The 23,441-nt window shown below is 46.0% G+C and overlaps 1 protein-coding gene across 1 annotated transcript; it reads left to right on the forward strand.

The window, feature by feature from the left end:
* Window positions 1–285: 285 nt before the first annotated feature.
* ARSL (arylsulfatase L) lies at window positions 286–22,048 on the forward strand. Its single transcript, XM_031446021.2, has 13 exons — window positions 286–511; window positions 4,270–4,356; window positions 4,455–4,580; window positions 5,144–5,186; window positions 5,750–5,899; window positions 6,497–6,618; window positions 8,491–8,613; window positions 10,481–10,913; window positions 12,342–12,478; window positions 15,268–15,402; window positions 16,931–17,093; window positions 19,201–19,322; window positions 21,617–22,048. The coding sequence occupies exons 4-13, from the start codon at window positions 5,164–5,166 to the stop codon at window positions 21,973–21,975; spliced, it is 1,767 nt and encodes a 588-aa protein (XP_031301881.2). The 5' UTR covers window positions 286–511; window positions 4,270–4,356; window positions 4,455–4,580; window positions 5,144–5,163; the 3' UTR covers window positions 21,976–22,048.
* Window positions 22,049–23,441: the final 1,393 nt, after the last annotated feature.

Genomic DNA, 23,441 nt, shown 5'->3' on the forward strand with positions numbered 1-23,441 from the left:
GACGGATGCCAGAGTTGGGGGCAGCAGGCAGTAGGAGGAAGCACGACATTTAAGGACAGTGCAAGAGGGATTTTCAAGGCAGCGGCTTCCCTGCTTTGGGAGAGAACAAGCAAATGCTCCCAGCGAGGGATCAAAGACAAGGCGGGTGTCAGCCCACTTGAGAATGAAGGAGTCACTGTTTGTAGTAAGAGCTGTCGGGTCCCCCTCCTCCCCCGCCCCCAGCAAGTGATACGTTTTGTAAGTGAGAACAGAAGGTCCTCTGTAGAAACCCGAAAAGGGCGGACAGCAGACGCCGGGCACTTCCCTCCCCTGCTCCGAGCAGCCTAACTTGGGTTCTGCACAACTCCGGTCGCTCTGAGGAGTGAATCAGCCTGCACATGCGTGGACCGGACTGAGGGCTGCTGCTCAGAGCAAGGGCCGTGGCTCCCGGGCCGAGGACCGAGAGGGCCGGCCCCTGTGCGAGCAGCCACTCGCCGACCCGCCGCCGGCCTGGCCCGAGCGCACCACTCAGGTAACCCGCTTCTCTTGAGCTGCTGGGGCGTCAGCTGCAGGCTGGCCGGTGACCCTGGGCGGCCGTCCTGGGCACGCACGCTGCCTGGCATGCTGTGGCATCTGGACACGGTTTAGAGGCAATTTTCTTTAAAAAAAAAAAAAAAAAAGGAAAGCAAAGATATCCTTGACAGATTTTGCCTCAGGTGATTTCTAAAAGAAATGCAGAATTTAAACGAACTAGAGAAAGAGGGGGAAATAGAGTTACTCTAGATGCTAAGAGATTTTGCAGTGTGCGGACAGGAAGTTCAAGAGATGCAGAGATCAAACACTGAACTGGGTCTGGGAACAGAGCCCGAGAGTCGTGGACGAATCGGGCCTACTGCCCGCGCTCTGGAGGGCAGCCAGGAGCCGGAGACGGGGTCCGCGGGGGGGGGAGCAGATCTCTCTCCCCTGGAAGAGAATCAAAGGCTCACTTAGGTGCCATTCTCCCTCGAAACTCTTTCTTCCTCTTTTTCTGTATCTTTTTAAAACTTGGGATAATAATTAGCAGGTAACCTTGTGAAAGTTTGAGGTGTACAGAGTGTCGGTTTGATGCATTTCTATGTTGCAGCGTGATTGCTACACTAGGGTGACCTAACACCAGTCGCACGTCACATAATTGCCATTGTGTTTTGTGTGTGTGTGTGTGTGTGTGTGTGTGTGTGTTGCGAACAGCTAAGATCTCGTCTCTTAGCAGCTTTGACACTCATGTCACAGCAGTAATCGCCCGTGTTGTGCGTTAGCTCTGCAGAACGTCTTCATCTCCGGGTGGCAAGTTTGCACCCTTACACATCTTCCCGTTGCCCCACCCTTCCACCCCCCTGGGAACCACCCCCCAACCCGCTACGCTTCCTTGGTATCTTTCTTACCACAAGTTTTCTCTGGCAGCAAGGAGCCAATAGGAAGAAAATCAGGCAGTGTTTGAAGGGATAAGATGCTGCCTTTCATTGCAACAGAAAAAGACGCGCCTTGGGTGTAGCTAAATTTACAGAGCACATCACTTAAGAGGGAAGGCAGAGACGGGATAAAACTAAACCTCATCTGATCATGCGACCTTGACTGCATGGCTTATATAAAGAATCTGCTCACTCAGGTGGGACAAATACAAGGAGTCACATTCCCCAGAAGAGTCAGAAGAAGCCCGTAATCTGCTTTTTCTGGAAGAAAAAAAAAAAAAGATTAAAATAGATACAAAGCAAAAAATTGTATCTATTTTACACCAAATTATACATTTTTATATAATACATGTATACTGTGGGTTATATATTTTATGTATACATATTATAAATGTACATTATTAATATTATCAATGTATATTTATAAGTATACTATAAATATATTATAAATGTAATTATATTAATGTATATTATTATATTATAAATGAATATTATATTACAAATGTATATTATTATATTATAAATGTATATTATAGTATTATAAATGTGTATCATTTCATATCTAAATATATCTTTCAAAAAAATGCTCCTATAGACCTCCCAGGAGGTGGTAACTTGTAGCCAAAAATCGCACCATGGACCAAACTGCATGAAAAGCAAGCATTTGCAGCCTGCCTCCGTGGCTCGCTGTTACAGCAGGTCAGGTGTGCAAAGCCTGCCCCCCTCTCCCCCTGCCCAGTGTTCCGTCCCGCCATCAGTGAGTGGTTTCACCGACAGTATGCGTCCTGTGGGATTCCAACCGTGACAATCTGGAAAAAAAAGCTATGGAGACAGTGAAAGGACCAGTGGCTGTCGGGGGCTCGGGCTGGGGAGGAATGAACAGGTGATGCATGGAAGATTTGGGGGGCCCTGGATGACACTCTCACGAGAGGTACATGTCATGTCATTACACCTTGTCCATTTGTGGGATGTTCAACATCCAGAATGCGCCTTTATGCAAACTCGGGGCTTCGGGTGATACAAAGAGTGAACGGCCACAATCACCGTCACCCCCCATCCACAGCCCACCAGAAGCAAAGAGCAGGCACCGACCTGGGCAGCTCACACCTTGCTAAGATGCCTCCTCAAAGTGTATAAAGTAACGGAACAGCCTGGACCTTGGTTCCAGACCTTGCTCTGTCACGGCAGGTCTCACCACGAGTGAGGGAGACCCTCGGCCTTGGTCCCAAGTGAAAATGTCCCTCCTACGGAGGCATTGACCGCATATAGGGGATCGAATGAACCTGTCCCATGGGGTTTTTTTGCTGCCCAAGCCCCATCCCAACAGCACACATGGCTACCTGGCCACCACAGGTGCATCGCCCTGCCCTTGCGCTGAGGAGCATACAGCTGGCGGTGGCATGGCACATACCCTGAGCTGGCCAGGGAGCCTGGAAAGAACCTGTCCTCTGCCTTGTGGCCAAGGGCTGATGTGCAGAGAAGGACCCGCAAACACCAGGCTGGCTCAGGGGGACGAGGACAGGGCCTCCACACAGCGGTCCGTGCCCTTGGGCGTGCAGCCAGGCAGCGGGGAGCCAGCCTGTGCTTTCCCAGGGAGCAGCTCTGACGGGACACGGTGAGACTCAGGAGGGCTAATTGTCCAGGTGCCCAGGGACACACTACCTTTGCTGAGTCTCCAGGGGACACAGAGCTAGAACGTGAACCAGAGGTCTGAGCCTCTTACCACAGGGGAAAAGGCTGTCCCTGTTGTGCAGGAAGCAGCTGTTGTCACCAGGTCATTCTGTAGACAAGCAAACAGACGTGTCCTTTCTCCACCTCCTCTTACTGTTTTGCACACATAGGAGCGCAGCACACACTGTCTCCTGCCTCTTTTTTTTTTTCCATTTAAAATATATGGGATAAACTTATAGTTACCATGGTGGGAAGGGGTAAATTGGGAGCTTGAGATTTGCAGATACTAACTACTAGCCATAAAATAAACAAACAAGAAGTTTATACTGTAGAGCACAGGGAGCCATATTCAATATCTTGTAGTAACTGATGGTGAAAAAGCATATTAAAACAAATATATGTATGTTCCTGTGTGACTGAAGCATTGTGCTGTATGCCAGAAATTGTCACAACATTGTGTTAACTGACTAGACATGAATTAAAAAATATATTTTAAAAAATAATAAATAAATAAAATACATGAGGATAAAAAATATATGTATTGGATATACACAGAATTAGGTCCATCCATATCGTGGAATATTATTTAGCCATGAAAAAGGAAGGGAGTTCTGACACAGGCTACAACATGGATGAGACTTGAGGACACTTCACTAAGTGAAATAAGACAGACACAGAAGGACAAAGACTGCATGATTCTACTTGTATGAGGTCCCTGGTGTCATCAGAAATTCATAGAGACAGAAAGCAGAAGTGTGGGTTTGCGGGAGGGTGTAGCTCAATTGCTAGAGCACATGCTTAGCATGCACGAGGTCCTGGGTTCAATCCCCAGTCCCTCCATCAAGTAAATAAATAAACCAACCTAATTACCTCCCTCAAAACAAAATTAAAAAAAAAAAAAGAAATGGGGATGGACGGTGGGGATGGGCGCGTGACAGTGTGAGTGGACGTGATAACAATGATCTGTACATCGAAAAAAGGTTAAGATGGTCAATTTCATTAGGTGTATTGACCATCATTAAAAAAATTTTTTTAAAATATGTTTTGGAGATATTTCATATCAATATTTTATTACTTAATTTTACATCTTCTTTTAGACATTTACCTTCTGTATCAGGGATCTGGAATCTCTGGTCCGTTCAATAAACTCTCGCCTGTTTTTGGAAATCAGGTTTTACTGGAGGACAGCCAGGGTCGACGTCACCGGTGTGCGCTCCAGGGTCACGTCCACACCACAGGCCAGAGTGAGGTCATAGCGGTAAGAGCCACAGTCATAGCAGAAAACCCCAAATGCTTATCATCTGGCTCTGGATAAAGACATGTTCTATGTTCTTTTTTTTTTTTTTTTTTCATTAGGACTGAGCAGTTAAAGCAGAGACCTAAGACCAGCCGGTTTTTCCTCATCGAGCTGGAGCAGACGTCCAACCAGGAGAGACTCACTCCAGCTCTGGCCACAGGCTACCTTCTACATCCTGGTCCCAGGTACGTTGTTTGCAGACTGGCTTCCTTCCATCCAAGGGCCGTCTTGAGGGCGTTCACAGCTTCCTCCAGGTGGAACACATCTCGAATTCATCCAGAGCTTGTGCAAGTAAGAGCTGCACGCACCGTGACCTCCGGGAGGTCCACGAATTCCAGAACCTTCAGCTGGAATGTGGCTCTGCTTACTGGCTGGCTGTTACGAGATTCAGGATCCGTCAGGGTCACACATGGCTTCCAGCAGCCACGCCTGGATCTGGAATGCGTCAGGGCCTTTGAAGCCTTGAGGAACATTCCCTTCAGGAGGGAGGTATCTTCCCCCCGTTGGCAGAAAACCGATCATCCTCCAACCCACGTTCCAGCTAACAAAGTCCGTGTTCTACATTCTTAAGGCAGGGTTGAGCGTTTTTAAAGCCTTTCCAGTCGGGACGCACGCTCCTTTATGAGCCTTGCCTACCGGTTTTGTGACGATTTGGGGGCCCTTTTTCATTGCAGACTTACACACTGACTTACCGAATTACTTGAATTTCTGCTACCTACGTTGGCATCAGCCTCTTTCTTTCTTACAGGGAACTGAAGGAGAGAGGACATGCTGCAACCAGAACAGTCCTGGTAAGATCGGATTATGTGCGATGCCGAATCCTCTATGCTTGCCTGTTTCTTCCCGTCCCTTTCTCAGATGCATTGATAACAAACGGCTGTTTCTCAGTGAGTGGTTGATCATGTCTCTTGCTGATCAGGCGTGGGGCTCACGCTTAATGTATGTGTTCCGTGCGCCCCGACCTGGGAGGCACCCCAGGCAGCTTCAGGAGGAATTCCATTCCACGCTTCCCAGTCCAGCCGTGCATCAAGCCCTCCCATGGGCCGGGCGTCTGGTTTTCCTGGAAGCCCACAATGCAGAATTGCTTTGCGGACTCAGATTCCATCTTTATTTCATGACCCCGGGGATCGGAACACCACTGTGCTGTTGTCCGTGTGCGTGCTCGCGATGGCGTCCATAAAAGTATGAGTTGTTTTAATTAAAGACAAAAAAATGTCGAAGAGATGTATTCAGACTCTTCTGAAATGGGCTGATAATATCCGAGTCCCCCTCAGATAGTGACCCCCGGCTTACAGAAGTAGCGTCAACGAAACGGACGGCAGCGTGAAGCCCTCTGTGGCACCTTGTGTTTCAGGAGCTGGCTGGCCGTGGCCATCGGAGTGCTTCTCGCTGCGAAGCCCTCGGCTGGCAGAGATTTGTTTGGCTCCCGTCCGAGCATCCTTCTTCTGATGGCGGACGATCTCGGCATTGGAGACGTCGGCTGCTACGGGAACACCACCATAAGGCAAGGGACAGAGGGCCCCCGGTGCAGAGGCCACTGATAATGCGTCCAGCCCTTGGTTTATGCAATGCAGACTTTGTAGAATCCTGCACACACGTCACGTCTTTGAGCACCTTTCTCCCCCACACCTGCACCAACCCCAGCCCAAATGAATCCTACATACAACTCATCACCGCACTTTTAAATATGACCTCCATCAGCACAGTCTACAGTAGACGATGTTTTTTTTTTTAAAATCATCACTATTGCCTGTAAGCCAAAGACGAATAACATCAAGTTTACCTCGCTCTCCAACCTCCATCCATCAAGACGTGTCCGCCCACTCACGCACGATTTCAGGGCTCCCTGTGCTACAGACCGGTCCGTGGCCTGCCCAGCCCAAGCCAGGACGTGCCCGTCTGCCGTTCCTAGTTCATCTATCGTAGGATAAACTCACCCCATCACAGGTGATTGTGGTCCTTAAGACCCAGACACGAGGCTGGGTCTGACCCCCACCCTCAGGCACCGCCTACAGCGTGCTGTCATCTTGCTTGTGGGGTAAACCCGCGCGTGCATTTGCCGAGGAATGAAATGGTTACTGTTCACCCCTTCCCTTCGCAGGACTCCAAACATTGACCGCCTGGCCGAGGACGGAGTGGTGCTCAGGCAGCACCTCGCTGCCGCTTCCGTGTGCACCCCGAGCAGGGCTGCGTTCCTGACGGGGAGGTACCCTCTGCGCTCAGGTCGGTCCTCTCTTCTGTCCAGCCACACGCCGGGCACGAGCACGCTCTTTTGAACGTTAGCTAAGTTAGTGTGCGAAGTTCTCTTTAACTAAGAAAGTGTGCTTAGGTCCAAGGAGGAGACAGGTCCAAGTCCCCCGTACGTTTACCGTCAGCTTGAAGTCATGATGGGCACTAATAATGTAAATGGCATATAATTCCATATGCTATGAAATATACGACTTTTAATTTTTTTTGCCACTGTTAAAAAAAAAAGTACAAAACCATTCTTCACTCAGAGAGGGTGTGAAAACAGGTGGCCAGCAGGATGTGCCCCACGGGGGCAAGCTTGTCAACGCCTAGGGATGTATAAGGGATGTTAAGACATAATGAGCAGTATTTGGAGCCTGGTTGTGCAAAAGTTTAAGTAACCAAATATGTCTAATCTGATGGAGAGGAAACGGGGGGATCTCCAAAGGTTGTATGCAAATCTCTGCCCACCCCGTGGAAAAGGAATTTCCTTTGCTCTCTGTGGCCCCAAGTGACAGAACTGAGCCCTCTGAATGAGTTCAAAGAGTGACCTAGTTTGGCAGAGGTCCCAGGTTCAATCTTCAGTACTTCCACTGACAACAACCACCACAAACCTTCTGAACCCTCTGAATGAGTTTATTTATTGGTGATCTACCGTCTCTCTCTTTCCCTGCAAAGAGATTTATTTTAAGGAATCGGCTCCTGTGATGGTGGGGTCTTGGCTGGTCCAGAATCCTTAGGGCAGGAAGCAGGCTGGAGGCTCAGGCAGGATGTGATGTTGCAGAATTTCTTCGGTGTCTGGAAACATCAGTGTTTGTGCCTAAGGTCGCCACCTGATTAGACGAGGCCCACCCACCTTAAGAGGGGTCACCTTCTTTAGTTCCAGCCGGTTGATTGTAGGTGCTAACTACACCTACAAAAGGCTTAAGGTCGCCACCTGATTAGACAAGGCCCACCCACCTTAACAGGGGTCACCTTCTTTAGTTCCAGCCGGTTGATTGTAGGTGCTAACTACACCTACAGAAGGCTTTCACAGCACCACCTAGACTGGTGGACTCGTGTTGGAGTAACTGGAGACTGTAGCCTGGTCAAGCTGGACAACCTACTGACCTTCACTGACCCTTGTATACATGGTTCTCTGACACCCTCTCAGGGAAGACCTATTTAGCGTTCACCTGGCTTTCTGGCACCAGATGCATTCTCGAAGTTTTGGGACGTCTCTGAGCTCTCCAAGTTCCCACACCGTGTAGTCACTCTCTGAGCCAGATGGGGCCTCTTGAATCAGACTGAGTTGCATTCATCAGAAAGGTCTAGGAGGCAAAGAGCGTCTTCTAAGTTCTTGGTTCTCAATGGTACACGGCAGAGCTCTATAAAAATACTGAATCCACATTTTGAAATGCTTGGGGACGAGGTCCTGGATAGATCAAGCTCAGGGTAAAGTTTTTCAGCACACTACAGTCATCTGGGGGGAGTCTTTCAACTGTCCCAAATCCCAAATTCCACCCCAGACGAACCAAAATCACAATCTCTGGGGTGATAACCAGATGTCAATATATTTTGAAGCTTCCCTCATGATTCCAATGTGCAGACAAGTTTGAATGTCAAGCATCGGATTAATTGATACATGAGAAAAATTCACTTATTGAAATGATGGTTTTGAAGATTAACATTATGAAAAATGCTTAATACAAAATGTCACAGGAAAAAAACCATATGGGATATTGGCTGTTTATGTGATGTCTAGCTATGTGGAGACTGGAATAAAAGTCAGCGTAAAAAAAGCAAAACATCAAAAACAAAAAGATAAAGATGATGATACCAATTGATGCTTGATTGTAACATTTCTTTGAAATTAATTGATCAAAGGTATGGTTTCCAGCAACGGTTACCGTGTTCTTCAGTGGACGGGAGTCTCTGGGGGCCTTCCTGCAAATGAGACGACTTTTGCAAAAATATTGAAAGATAAAGGCTATGCCACTGGACTCATAGGTACGTACATTTGTTATATATATATTTTTTATTGAAGTAGAGTCAGTTTACAATGCTGTGTCAATTTCTGGTGCACAGCACAGTGCTCCAGTCACACATGAACATACATATATTTGTTTTCATATTCTTTTTCACCGTAAGTTCCTACAAGACATTGAATAGACTTCCCTGTGCTATACAGTATAAACTTGCTGTTTAGTAAGTATTAAGCACGTTACTTTTATATTCAACTAAAGGTTATGTCCAACCAAAAAGCTTGGAAATGAATAGTTGGGACACAGTGGGATTTCCCACCAGACAGAAAGCCCTATGCATGCCGGAATGACATTGCTACCCAGGTTGCAAAATAGATGCTCAGGAAGTATCAGTTCAAGGAGGGGAGGGTCCAGCTCAATGGTGGAGTGCATGCTTAGCATGCACGAGGTCCCGGGTTCCATCCCTACTCCCTCCATCAAATAAATAATAAATAAATAATCTGAATTACCTCCCCCCCACCAAAAAAAAAAAAAAACCAGGAAATTTCAGTTTAATGAAATATTTGACATTTCATATAATTTGGTGAGGCATCATGATTTTTTTTAAAAAAGAAAATGTTGTCTAATTTTACCAAATTACCAAAAAAAAGTTCCATAATGCTGTTTTTTCCCCATATTCCCTGTGTAGAAATGTGACTGCATAGATCAGAGCCTCCCTCTCTGCTTCTACAAATAGCACGCTTATGCTTCTGAACCTCAACAAACCATGTTGCATAGAGAATGGAATCAATTTCAGGGTGACGCTTTCTTGACAGGGGACCAAGTTGTCACTATCATCATCGTGGTGTGGCGATAATTCTGTTAACCATATCGTGAATTGATGACAGAGACCATGGCTAGCTCTGCAGCTCTTCGAATAGAGAAACCAGTAGATTCCCAGATATTCCTCGGGAAACCACAGGAGGTTTTCTGGTTGACGGTCACCATCGGGCAGCTGAGAAGACACATGGAGAGTTTCTTTATCCACAGCAGGCAGTCTAAGCATGTCCCCCTGACTGACCTTGAAAACCGGGCTCTGTAAACCCCATCACCCACCCCGACCCTGACTAGGACGAGACTGAATTAGCAAAGGGAGGCACAATTCTAAAGTCAGGAAGCCCCCTGGTCATGCTGGTTACGTCAGATGGACTTCTCTAGGGTGATCTGGCCACTCCCTCTCCGCCTTGATTCTGGCTCTCCCATAGCCCTTTGCAAAAACAGCTGTCGTGGACTGAATCGTTCTAAACACTGGAAAACTGCAAACATGAGCTTCTATGGGGGAAAAAAAGGGGGGGATTTTGGCAGATGTGGTTAAGTGGAAGATCTTGAGAGGGAGGGATGGGTTACCCAGGTTTCCTGATGTGCCAGGACAAGGGTCCTTTCAAGAGGGAGACAGTGAGCGATTTGACTGCAAAGAAGAGGTAGGTGATCATGCAGGCAGAGGATGCACTGATGTGGCTGAAAACCCAGGGACGCCTGGAGCCCCCAGAAGCTGGAAGAGGCAGGGAGGACCCTCCCCTGGAGCCTCGGGAGGGAGCACTGGGTTGCTCACACCTTGATCGGAGACATCGGGTCTCCAGGACGGGGAGAGGATGCATTTCTGTAGCTCGGAGCAACCCAGTTATGGAAATCGGCTACAACAGCACAGGAAATAGAGCTACCACACAGGGCCTCATTCCCCTGAAACAATGAGGCCAGGGTGCGGTGCAAATAACAGCCAACACGGCCCCCACCCCAGCCCAGCACCCAGCAGGGTGCCTGGAACATTCCGGGGCATCGCCAGCACGCCACACCCGCTCACCCAGTGCCGTCCGGCCGCCGGCGGTCACGCCTGCCTCCTTTCTGCCTTTCAGGAAAGTGGCATCTGGGGCTCAACTGCGAGTCCCCCAGCGACCACTGCCACCACCCGCTCAAGCACGGCTTTGACCATTTCTACGGAACGCCGTTGTCCCTGATGGGCGACTGCGCGCGCTGGGAGCTGTCGGAGAAGCGCGCGGCCCTGGAGCGCCCGCTGCGCCTGGGCGCCCGCGCCTTCGCCGCCGCCGCCGCCGCGCTCGCGCTCGCGGCCGGGAGGCTGGGCGGCCTGACCGCGCGCTCCTGGGCCCCGGCCGCCTGGGCCGCCGCCGCCGCGGCCGCCGGGCTCGGCGCCGCGTCGCGCTGCCTGGGCGCCCTGATTGTGCACGCGGACTGCCTCCTCATGCGCAACCGCAGCGTCGCGCAGCAGCCGATGCGCTTCCAGCGGACGGCGGCGCTGATGCTGCGGGAGGTCTCGGCCTTCGTCCGCAGGTGAGTGTCCGAGGCCGGCTGCGTCCCAGCGCTTCGCTGCGTGGGGACGATGTGCTGGAAGACTCCGCTGTGATGGGTATTGGAGGCGTGAAACGCTCCTGGCTCGGAGAGACGTGTTTTGGTAAAAGGGGGCAGGGTTGACGTTCACCCAGCTCGATCCACTGAGACCAGTGATGGGCCGTTTGAAATGTATTGCTGTCCCCTCCTATTTCAGAGCCAGTCTGGTTCTATGAGCACCCCCTGATCACCACAAGCTTTACGTAGACAGCTGAGTCACCGGAAGACGCGTTGCAGTAAATTCTAAATGTTTTTTGTCTCTTTTAAAAAAGTTCTTTTGATCAGGGGAGGTAATTCGTTTTATTTATTGGTTTAAATTTTTTAGTGGAGGTAGTGGGGGTTGAACCCAGGACCCTGTGCCCACTAGGCATGAACTCTACCACTGAGCTACACCCTCCCCGCAGTTCTGAGCATTTCTGAAGCTCTGCCATCAGGACTAAGCTGTCGTCTTGCTCATGCCAGCCTAGGTGTAAATCTGAGTGGCAGTGATGAGGGGACTTAGCAGGTCAGGCCAAGAGAGACACGATGAAAAGCTAACAGCGAACAGAGCCAGTCCCACGCTCCCCAGGGGTGTCCCACTGGAGGGGGTGACACCGTCAAACCCCAACTTACCTGGTGGGGATGAGGCTGTGATCATGTCCTGGAACGTTCTGAGAGCGTTCTGGACGGAATTGCCTAATATGGCTCAACTATGAAGCGGATAATCACCTTTCAGACTAAGACAGGTGAGTCTGATGCCTCTTAACTCAGCGTAAGAAAATTCAGCTGTGCTTCTGTACGTTGAGGATAAGGTTTAGACCTTGAAGATCTGGCAGAGAGCGAGGGAGATGGGGCATCGCCAAGACGAGGGAGGGTCCAAATGAAATTCATAATCATTTATGAAAAAAAAAATGTGGTTTTTTCATAACTATTTCATGCCCTAAACTCCACTGTTTAAGAGCAGTGGTAAAGAAAACTGAATGTTCAAATCTGTGTTATTGACGCTAAGATGGCGGTGGAGAAGTATACTGAAACAACAGAATGAAAAAAAAAGCCAGACCAGACAGCATCCCAGTATGCTGTCTTACTTTCAGTTGTCCGAAGTACGTAGTTTCAAAATGATAATCCAGGGAGGGAAAAAAAAATGTATCAAATCAGTCTGGAATCTTTAATAGACTTTAGAAGACAGAAGTCATGAGTCTGAAGCTTCTCAAACACAGGAACATTCTCCTGCTGAACAGGGGTTTTACGCATCTGTTTCTGGTGGGAACAGCAGCAAAGACACGTATGTAACGAAGGGTGTGGAGATGGAGCTTTGTATTAACCGTGTCCAGGACCGCAGTCTCTGGCTTCCCCTCCAAGACAACTCCAATACGTTGCATCTGTTTTCAGAAACAAGCAAGGACCTTTCCTCCTCTTCGTGTCCTTCCTGCACGTTCACACGCCTCTGATCACCACCGAGAACTTCCGAGGGAGGAGCCGCCACGGGCTGTACGGAGACAACGTGGAAGAGATGGACTGGATGGTGGGTATGTACCTGTTCCAGGTGCGACCACGATGGTTCCTGCTCCAGAAACAGCAGGAGGAAGGGAGATAAAGACTGAGCAGAGGGGACTAATAAGATGACCGATAGGCGAGGCATCTCCTTGAACGTCAAAGGTCCTCTTTGCTCCGTGTTGTTCTATTTCTCTTTTTCAGGTGGGTTGATTTTCTGTTTCCCCCCAGGAAAGGGTAAAACCCCTGTGGGTTGGGACCGCCTCGCTGTCTTCTCCAGCTGCGTTCCCTGGGTTTAGAACGGTGCCGGGTGTAACAAAAAGTGAACGTTTCTTGAGTGAGTCAGTGGTCACACAAGATGGCACTTCCCTGCTTCTCGGATGAGGGCTTGGCACCCGTGGTTTGTGTGGTGATGGGCTGCAGAGATTGTCATCACAGAGGGGGAAACATACCTTAAAAATATTTTCACGGCGTCCTCATGGACTAAAACGCGGGATGTGAGAACTTGGAACATGCTTGTGCAATGATTCAAGTCACCTCACATCCCCAGAGGGCATGGCCACTCTCCCTCTAAGACAAATCCACTCACCTTTGCTTCTAAGGGTCCTTGGGTGGAGAAGATGAAGAATCCGTGGGAAATGTAGGCTGTTTTATGTGATGTCACAGTCTGAGGGCTTAAAGTGAGATTCACAGTGCCATAATTTGAGAAAAAAAAATCTTAAAGGAATAAATGTGCAAATGTATGTGATCAAATACTTGCTGAATGATAAAGAATGAAATTTTACGGTACAAAAAGAACCTGGAAGTTCATCCGGATAAGGAGCTTTTTATGAGAGACATTTAATGACTCTTTCCAATGTCTTCCTTTTTTCTACGTCCCAACTTAAAACTCAAGCAACTGTATAATACTTTTTTTTTAGTTTTTGTGTGATACATTATTATTATTATTATTATTAGGCAAGTAATTAGGTTTATTTATTTTATTTATTTCAGTGGCAGTACTGGGGATTGAAGCCAGGACCTCGGGCACGCTAAGCACACACTCTACCACTAAGCTATACCCTCCCCTCATATGATACTTTTTAAATTAAAATCACTTAATAATGTAGGTGGGTGGAGTTCAGGAATTCATTAAGGCAGTGAAACTCTTCCATGTGACAACAATGGCAGATACGAGACCTTTTGTGTGTCTTTATGAAAAGCCACAGAATGTACAACCCAAAGACTGAATCCTAATGCAAACTGAAGACTTTAGTTGATAACAGTGCATCCGTATTGGCTCTCCAATGGTTATCTGTAAACCCAACACTGTTCAAAAAAATAAAATCTACTCATGAAGGGATAGAAAAATCAATAGCGGTACAAATTTAAAAATCCTTGTCTGAAAGAAAGCAACTTAAGAGGAAGAAATGGCCAAAGAACAGATGGAACACATTGAAACACACACACACACACACACACACAAGCAAAAACCAAGGGCAATACAGTTGATTTAAAGCTAACCATATGGATAACTGTGTTGAACATAAGTGCTCTAACACACCAACTAAAATTCAGACATGGTCAGACTGTATTAAAAAAAAAAAAAAAAAAAAGCAAGGCCTAACCCCAAGGAAATAATTTGTTTCTTTTAAGTTTGTAACTTTTCAAAAATTGAAGTATAGTTGTTTTACAATTTTGTATTCGTTTCAGGTGTACAGCAAACTAACTCATATATATATATATATATGATTTAATATTCTTTTCCATTAGGGTTTATTACAGGATATTGAATACAGTTCCCTGTGCTGTACAGGAGGTCCTTGTTCTTTATCTAGTTTATATACAGTAGTGTGTGTCTGCTCATCCTAAACTCCTAATGTATCCCTTCCCACTCTCCCCTTTGGTAACTAAGTTTGCTTTCTGTGTGAGTCTGTTTCTGTTTTGTAAATAAGTTCACTTGTGTCAATTTATTTTTTTTTAGATTCCACCTGTAAGTGAGATCACGCAGTGTTTATTTTTCTCCATCTGACTTGTTGCACTAAGCATAATGCCCTCAAGGGCTATCCATGTCGCTGCCAATGACAGGATGTCCTTCTTCCTCTAGGCTGAGTCATATTTTGTTGAATATATTTATCCAGTCATCCATCAATAGACACTTGGGTTGATATTCCATGAAAATAGTTATCAAAAAGAAGCTGGGGGAGTGGTTGACGATATTTGTCTCTCTCTGACTTACTTCGTTTAGTATGACAACCTCCAGGTCCATCCATGTTGCTGCAAATGGCAATATTTCATTCTTTTTTATGGGTGAGTAGTATTCCATTGTGTAAATACACCACATCTTCTTTATCCAGTCATCTGTTGATGGACATTTAGGTTGCTTCCATGTCTTGACAATTATAAACAGTGCTGCTGTGAACACGGGGGTGCATGTGTTTTTAACTCTAAGAAACGGAATCACCATTGAAGACCATGCTTCACTGCTGTACATACATTTCCAATGCCATTATCAGCCTCCTTCCTAGACCCGCCTATCCTTTTTTCTCTGTAAGCTTCTTTTGCCAAACTTTTACATTGTTATTATTTTGTCCTATGGAGCACATAGCTTTCCAGCTTTTCTAAAGCTTTTTGGAAACAGGGCAGGACATGTATAAAGATGTATTTCAATCTTAAATCGAGGATGCTTAGAATTCCACAATTATATAAGTGCTCGCTGCCATGATGCTGTAATACTAAAGAGTCGTTCTCTTGAAGCACCCCAGAATGCTAAAGCACATGCTGAATGATGTAGTTTAAGAGCGTTTTCTATTTTGTCTGGCTCAAATGCATCTATTCTTTGCAGGGCAGATACTTGATACTTTGGACGCAGAAGGACTGGCCAACAGCACCCTTGTTTACTTTACATCGGATCATGGGGGGTCCTTAGAGGCTCAGTTTGAAAACCACCAATATGGCGGCTGGAATGGGATATATAAAGGTAAGGATGAGCCATGCCCAGATCCTTATCTGTGGTCTTTATCTCATCCCGATAATTCCCAACCCTTCCTCTGGAATGGGGCCGTCCACCTGAAGATAAACAGAAAATACTGCTACCCAGGAACTTTGCTTTTCTATTCAGGACAGAAATTATAATTTGTCATGATCAGATTTGATTTTTTTTTTCTTTTGCATAGTTCAGTGATTTTTGGCCTTCTCAGAATTGTGCAACCAGCACCACAATCTAACCACACATTTTCATCACCTCTAAAAGAAATCCAGAACCTATCTGCAATCATTTCTTATTTCCTCCTGTGCCCAGCTGCTAACTTACTTTTATCTCTCTCTACTTCCTTATTCTAAACATTTCCTGTAAATATAACACATAACCCTGTGTGTCCTTCTGTGTCTGCTTCTGTCATGGAGCATCCTGTGTTCAAGGTCCATCCATGTGTAGCATGTGTCAGAGCTTTACTCCTTTTCCTGACTGAGTAATATTCCCCCATGTGGCTGGACCGTTTTCTGTTTACCCATTCATCAAGTGATGGACTCAGGTTTGAATTTTTACATTCAGGCAATGCATTCAAGGAGGATGGACACCCAGGGTGGCCACATTATCTCCAAACTACGATTCTACTGATTATAAGAACATCATTATTTGATATACCACAAATATTCTAAAACATGCTGCCAAAAAAAAAAAAGCCAAACCTGGCATACTTCTTCTTTTCACCTACAGAACTTAATTTTTTTTTTTATTGAAGTATAGTCTATTACAGTGTATCAATTTCTGGTGTACAGCACAGTGTCCCACTCATGCATATATATACATATATTCATTTCATATTTTTTTCATTAAGGTTATTACAAGATACTGAACATAGTTCCCTGTGCTATACAAAACAAATTTTGTATTTTTTTCTGTTTTTATATATAGTGATTAACATTTGCAAATCTCAAACTCCCAATAATTTTTTATTCAGTGTGAAAAATTTATTTACACTGATGCTCATATACATATTTAACATCCAGCAGCCTGTTACATACATAAAAGCGAATATATAACTATGCAAATTAAATATTTGCTTCGTCACGTTATTCTTCCATAGTCTAAGTAGCTGCATGAATAGAAAAGCAAATTTCTTTATTTAAAATATCAATTTGTTTTCTTTTACTATGCTTTTTGGAATGTGGGTCCATTTAAACAATTCTCAAGCAAAAATTTCAGGAAAAAATTCACCCTGAAAAATCTAAAAATAAATGCATTAAATGACTTTAAAAAAGAAGAAGAAGAATGTCCCCAAAGACATCCACATCCTGATGCCCATGTGGTAGACCACCAACACCCAGATTAATAAGGAAAATAAAGTCTAACCAGTGCCAAGAAGGAACTAAATGTCAGCATGCAATTAAAAGGAAGAGACAGGGAGAGAAAGACAGATTGAAAACAAGCAGAAAGTTTAAATGACCCAGGAAAGCAACACTTGTGATCTTCAGTCACCTTGTTTTCTGTTCGTGTCCCAACCCAGGTGGCAAAGGCATGGGCGGCTGGGAAGGCGGGATCCGCGTCCCGGGGATCTTCCGGTGGCCCGGGGTGCTGCCGGCCGGCCGAGTGGTCCACGAGCCCACCAGCCTGATGGACGTCTTCCCCACCGTGGTCCAGCTGGGGGGCGGCCAGGTGCCCCAGGACAGGTACAGAAGAAGGCAGCTCAGTTTTGCATAGAGGCAACAGCACGTATGTGGAGTGTCTCTGTCCCTCTCGCTTGGCATAAGGCATCCGTGAGATCGGTCTCTGGAAAAAGCGCCCCATCGATACCACCTGGAATGAATCGTCGGCTTCATTTTATGCACAAAATGTCCTTCCCTTAACCTGATTGTTAAGTGGAGCCATTGGGGCATAGGGACAATTGTCACTGAAATTCCAGCCATGAATTTACTCCCCGTTCATCCACCACAAGAAATTCCTTTGGATGGAGCATGGCAGGGACTTTTTTATGATTCCAATTTCTCTTGCTCTAAAAATTATAGAAAATGCAGGGAAATTGAAAGAAACCAAAGTTATTTCATAATCTTGATATCATACACAAGGGTACAGTTAAGTTATATGAGAGCTATCTATTATATGTATTTAGAAATATTTTATGTTTATTTATATAAATATATCTAAGTATACAGCTATCGATGTACATACCGACTTCTGTTTAGAAATCTTTGCACGTGGACAAAAATTTTTAATGGTTTCACAGTACCCTTTCAACCATCTTCGTAAGGTAGACTTAAGCCTTGTTCTTTTTTATTTAAAATTCCTGCTTTGTCCGTTGACTGCTTGTCATAATTATCTTCTTAGTAAAAATCCAGAGAAATTAAATTCCTGCGTCAAAATGTGTGGCCATTTGACAGGTAACTCTCTTGGTACATTTTGTCAAGTGGTTCCCTAGGAGTTGCTCCTGGCCATCTGTGAGATTACCATAAAAATAATGGAAGTAAAATCAATTTAAGTTACACATGTGATTTATTTATTATGTAGATACATGACACAGATGTGCGTCTACACATACACATACATGTGCGTGTTGTAGTTTCCATCGCTATATCCCCAGAGAAGCTGACTATTCCACACCTTTCTTTAGCTCACATTTTCCTGTGTCCTCTTCGCTTAGGTTGAATACCATGCCTCTGGTTGATTTCTTTGTCCTAATTGCCTGCTACTTCTTAAAATTAATTTATAACAGCTCATTTGTTTTAAAAGTAAAAATCTCTCTGTCATGTACACTGCAAATGTGTTTTACTGGAAGGTAAGATAAATTCAGCCTTATACTGTAGCTTGGTTTTATTTATATATATGTGTGTATATAGAAATATACATGCTCATAAACACGGACATATGTAATCATATACATATGTCTGTATATGCATAAGAATACACATATTTGCAAGTGAAATTATATATATATTCTGTCTACACATGGTGTATATATATGCTATATATCATGTATCTATATGGTGTGCATATAGACCATCTGATGCATATAGACATACGATATATGGTATATGGTATGTATATCTGGTATGCATTTATATGGTATATCTAAGGTATATGTATATAGTGTGTTTATATGTGTATATATAATATACGTATTGAATATACAAAGAGCATATGTTGTATATATATTGTATATACAGTGTATACATTGTGCATATATGGTATATAGAATATGCAGAGCGTGTACATATATTGAATATAAAGTGTATACATTGTGTATATATAGTGCATATATTGAATATGCAGAGCACATATATTGTGTATATATTGTATATATATATTTGTAAGTAACGACATACATTGTGTGTACATATATTGAATGTACATACTATATATGCAGATAAATTTTCTTTTATCATATATGTTTATGAAATGATTCCAAGTCTTGTTGAAGACTACAACACATTCTATAATGACTCAAAGCTCAAGTCGATATAAAGCCAACACGTTTCCCTGGATGTTAGCCCATTTCTGCATTCCTAGCTCTTTTTTTCTTTTTTTCCTTAACGGAGGCACTGGGGACTGCGTCCCCGGGCTCGTGCACACCAAGCATGTGCTCCAGCACCGAGCTCTGCCCCCCACCCTCTTGTCTGTGCAATCCTAAGTAGGCTGGGTGGGCCATCCCTTCAGCCGAGCAAGCTGGACCCTCAGTGACCTTTTAGCCAAGGGTGAAGTTTGCAGGCGCGTGGTAGGGTGGCTGCTCCTTGCTAAGGCGTGCATCTGCCCCTCCCTGAGCCCCTGCGCTCCCGCCCGCAGGGTGATCGACGGCCGGGACCTGCTGCCCTTGCTCCTGGGGACGGTCCAGCACTCGGAGCAGGAGTTCCTGATGCATTACTGCGAACAGTCTCTGCACGCAGCCCGGTGGCACCAACGGGACAGTGAGTAGGCTGCGGGAGGGAGTCACAGTGTGGCTTCCCTTCTCCGTCTCCTGCTTCTTGACGCCTTTCCTTTCCGCACGAGCTCCTTTACTTCCTTCTTGGTGAGACTTTTCTTCTCACGCCAGCAACATCCTTCTGGCTGTCACTCATCCTATCCTTACGGGAAGGGAATTCTTACCTATGGTTTTTGCATTATTTATGGGATTGTCTATGACTTTCCTGCCTCCCCCCTGTGATGGGAAGGACCACTTTTATCACGTGCAACTTTTATCATCCCACGTGCATGCGCACACACACACATACACACACAGACTCTCTTGCACAAACACGGGGCTTCCCACCTGGCTCTAAGCTTTGCAGTCTGTTCTCTTCACCTAGATTTGGTTTGCACGTGTCTTCACCACCTTAACTGAATGCCACCAGCTCATATTTGTTGTAATCACAACTTTGTAATATAAGCAACAATCTGCTTGCTGCATAATTTTCACATCTCAAACTTTTCCAGGCATATTTTGCCCCAAGAGTCTTTTTCCAAAGAACTGTAAAGTCATTCTTAATTCCAGAGGAACACCAATTGTCATCACCTTCAGTGTATAAATGAGCGTGGTAGGGGTGGGGAAGTGATATCTTTACAATCTTGAGTTTTCCCCAACTGCAATGTGTTATGTCTCTCCACTTCTTAGTTAAAAAGTATTCATTTCATGAAGTGTTTTATTCTCTTATGGGTAATTTCTCTGTATTTTAATTGCCTCCACATTTATGCCTGGATTCCCCATCACCGCCCAAGTGGAGGTACCAGAGGTTTTCTGTTTCTATGAATCATTTTCTAAAATGCAGCTCTTGGATTTACATAATAACTGTATTTTTAACTTTGAGGGGGAGTAATTACATTCTTTTTTCAGTGGAGGTACTGGGGATTGAACCCAGGACCTCATGCATGGTAAACATGCTTCCTGCCACTGAGCTATACCCTCTCCTTGTAATTTTAAATTTTATAAATACTTGATTTCTACTTCTCCTTGGTCTTCGGATTAAAGTTTCCCCTTTTTGAGTCTTTTCTCTTCATTTCTGTTTCCCTCCCTGTTACTCTGCCTTGGCGTGACAGTTTATCCCTTTTCTGAATTTGCCTCACATACCTTTCTTCCAGGGTTTGGGAAGGTTTCCATCCCTTTGTTTCCTCATTTTTTTTATCGTTACTCTTTTTTCTTCCTTCCTCAAAAGCAGTCTCTGGATGTCTCCAGTTTTCTGGATCAAGACTGAAAGACTTAGTCTTGGAATCCCCTTTATTTCAGAAAGTTACCATAGATTTTTTTTTTTTAATCTCCATCTCTTTCCTGTCCATCCTTTTCCATAGTGTTATAATCTGGGATGATTTTTTTCTTGCTACATTTTTTAAATTAAATATTATAGGTTTCTCCTTTTATGACTTTTCAAAAAATTTGTGGGAGAGTAATTAAGTATTTATTTATTTTAATGGAGGTACTGGGGATTGAACCTTAACCACTGCCCTATATCCTCCCCCTCCCCCTTTAAAGACTTTTTCTTAAGACTTTCAATTGCACAGCTCAATCTAGAAGCATTGACGCTTAGGGATGATTTTTTATTGCTACATCTTTGCTTTTTTAAAGTTACATATTATAGATTTCTCCCTTTAAGTTTTTTTCACTCTGGTGATCTCATTAATTCTAATTATCTACCAAAGTCTCTACTTCCTAAACCCATCACATTGGAGGTCAGGGCTTCCACATATAAAACTGGGGGAGGGGGACACACACATTCCATCTGTACTATTCCCATATCCTAAAATGCACACTTTTCAAGTGTAAAATTGAGCAACGTTTAGCACATTCACAGTGTTTTGCAACCATCACCCTTTCTAGTTTCAAAACATTTTCATCACCCAAAAAGGAAGCCTCGATCCCATTAAAAAAAAAATCATTCTACATTCTGCTTCCTGCAGCCCCTGACTAGCCCTGAATTTCTTTCTGTGCCTGTGGATTTGCCTGTTCTGGGCGTTTCCTATAAATGGAATCACGCCCTGTGTGTCCTTCTGAGTCTGCATCCTCTCACAGAGCATCCTGTGTTCAAGGTCCATCCATGCTGTAGCCTGTGTCGGAGCTTCACCCTTTTTCCTGGCTGAGTAGTATTCCCCCGTGCGCACGGACCCCGTTCTGTTTCTCCGTCCATCCTTGGATGGACACTTGAGCTGCTTCCAGCTTCTGCTTGTTGTGAATCACCGTGCTCTCCAGTAATGTGTCCTGTCTCTCCCCCTTCAATGCTTGTCCTTCCTCCAGGAGGAGCAGTGTGGAAAGTCCACTACGTGACCCCCGTATTCCACCCGGACGGAGCCGGCGCCTGCTACGGGAGAGGGGTCTGCCCGTGTTCCGGGGAGAAAGTAGCCCATCATGACCCACCTTTGCTCTTTGACCTCTCGAGAGACCCTTCCGAGGCCCACGCCCTCACGCCGGACACGGAGCCTTTGTTCCATCAGGTGATGGAGCGAGTCGCCCGGGCTGTGGAGGACCATCGCCGGACACTCAGCCCAGTTCTGCTGCAGCTGGACACGCCGGACAACACCTGGAAGCCGTGGCTCCAGCCCTGCTGTGGCCCGTTCCCCTTCTGCTGGTGCGATCGGGAGGCAGACCCAGGGTAACGCCCGCCCGGGGAAAGCTGGGTCCCCGGCCCCTGGAGCTCTTCACTGGCGTTACAATAAAACATCACCGTCAGGTCAAGTCACCCGCTTGTGGGGGGGCTGAGTAGTTCCCCCAGTTGTAAAGGGGAAGGGACGGGGAAGAAGTGGTAACACACAATCACCACGAAATAAAATGCACCCTTGAGGGGCTGCTGCCTGGACCACCAAACAGGAGAATAAACCCTGCAGAAACACTGCAGTTCTCCCTGCCACCTGGGGGAGGCTGCTCTGTCCCCAGAAAGAGCTCAGATCCCAAGCGAAGGTGTTTTTACATCATAAAGATGTGCAGAGAAACAGCAGGTGGGCGCCGAGGGTCAGAACTGACTCTGATGAGGTGCGGGTGAGACCAGTTTCGAGAAGGTGGATATATCATTTTCAACATTGACAAGGACAGACTGTGTTTCAAACCAGAACTATTTTCAAGCCATGACGCTTGGTGAAACAGTGCCCCGGTGATCCGGGGAAAGTCAGAATCTGGGAGCCGTGCTGGGTCTTCAGTGTCCTCCCCTCTCTATGGTGCGAGGTCACTGTCTGATGGGACTCCCTGGCCCCCTGGCTTTGCAATGGACCAGCCCAGGATGGGACAGCAGCAGGAGGGAGAATGAGGTGGGAAATTTATTCATTTATTCCAGACACCGCCTACCCAATCACCTCTCTCAACATTCACACACACATACACATACTCCCAGCTCTGGTCAACATAACAGAGTTCTGCAAACAAGGGGTGGGGTTTAAACATCACACATTTATTTCTCCCGGTCCTGGAGGCTGGAATCTGAGGTCAGGGTGTGAGCAGGGCTGGTGTCTCCTGAGCCTTCTCCCCTTGGTGTGTGGACGGCCGTCTCCTCCCTGTGTCCTCCCGTGGGCGTCCCTCTGTGTGTGTCTGGGTCCTCATCTCCTCTTCTTAGAAGGACCCCAGTCCTCTGGGATCAGGACCCACCTAGTGACCTCATTTTACCTTCATCCCCTCTTTGAAGACCCCCAAATACAAGCACATGGTGGGGGTGGGGACAGTTAGAGCTTCAACATATGAATTTGCATGGAGACCCAATTTGGCCCGTAATTCATGCCCTGCTGGGAGGTGGGGGCTGGCTTCCCAACAGTTCTTTCAGTCTCCAGATGCAAGAAACACCTGTCCAAGCCTTGGTGCCCCACGAGCAGCCCTTACCTTGGCCATTCGGCATAAATCTGGCACCCTCTTGAATTCAGATTCACATCCTGGGTGCCTGATTACAGGAGCCAAGTCTGCGGGGCCACCTGACGTCCTTCAAAGCCTAATTTTCATTCCTGGGTTGTCAGACGTCTGCCTGAGAGCCCTCAAACGCTCAAGTACATTCTTTCCTGGGCGTGTTTGCCCTAACAAACTAACAGCCCCAGGTAATGCCTAATCTCACAGCAGCTCAGCTGGTTTGTTCCAGTCCACAGCT

This window comes from Camelus dromedarius, chromosome X (assembly GCF_036321535.1).
Source record: "Camelus dromedarius isolate mCamDro1 chromosome X, mCamDro1.pat, whole genome shotgun sequence".
Classification (NCBI taxonomy): Eukaryota; Metazoa; Chordata; class Mammalia; order Artiodactyla; family Camelidae; genus Camelus; species Camelus dromedarius.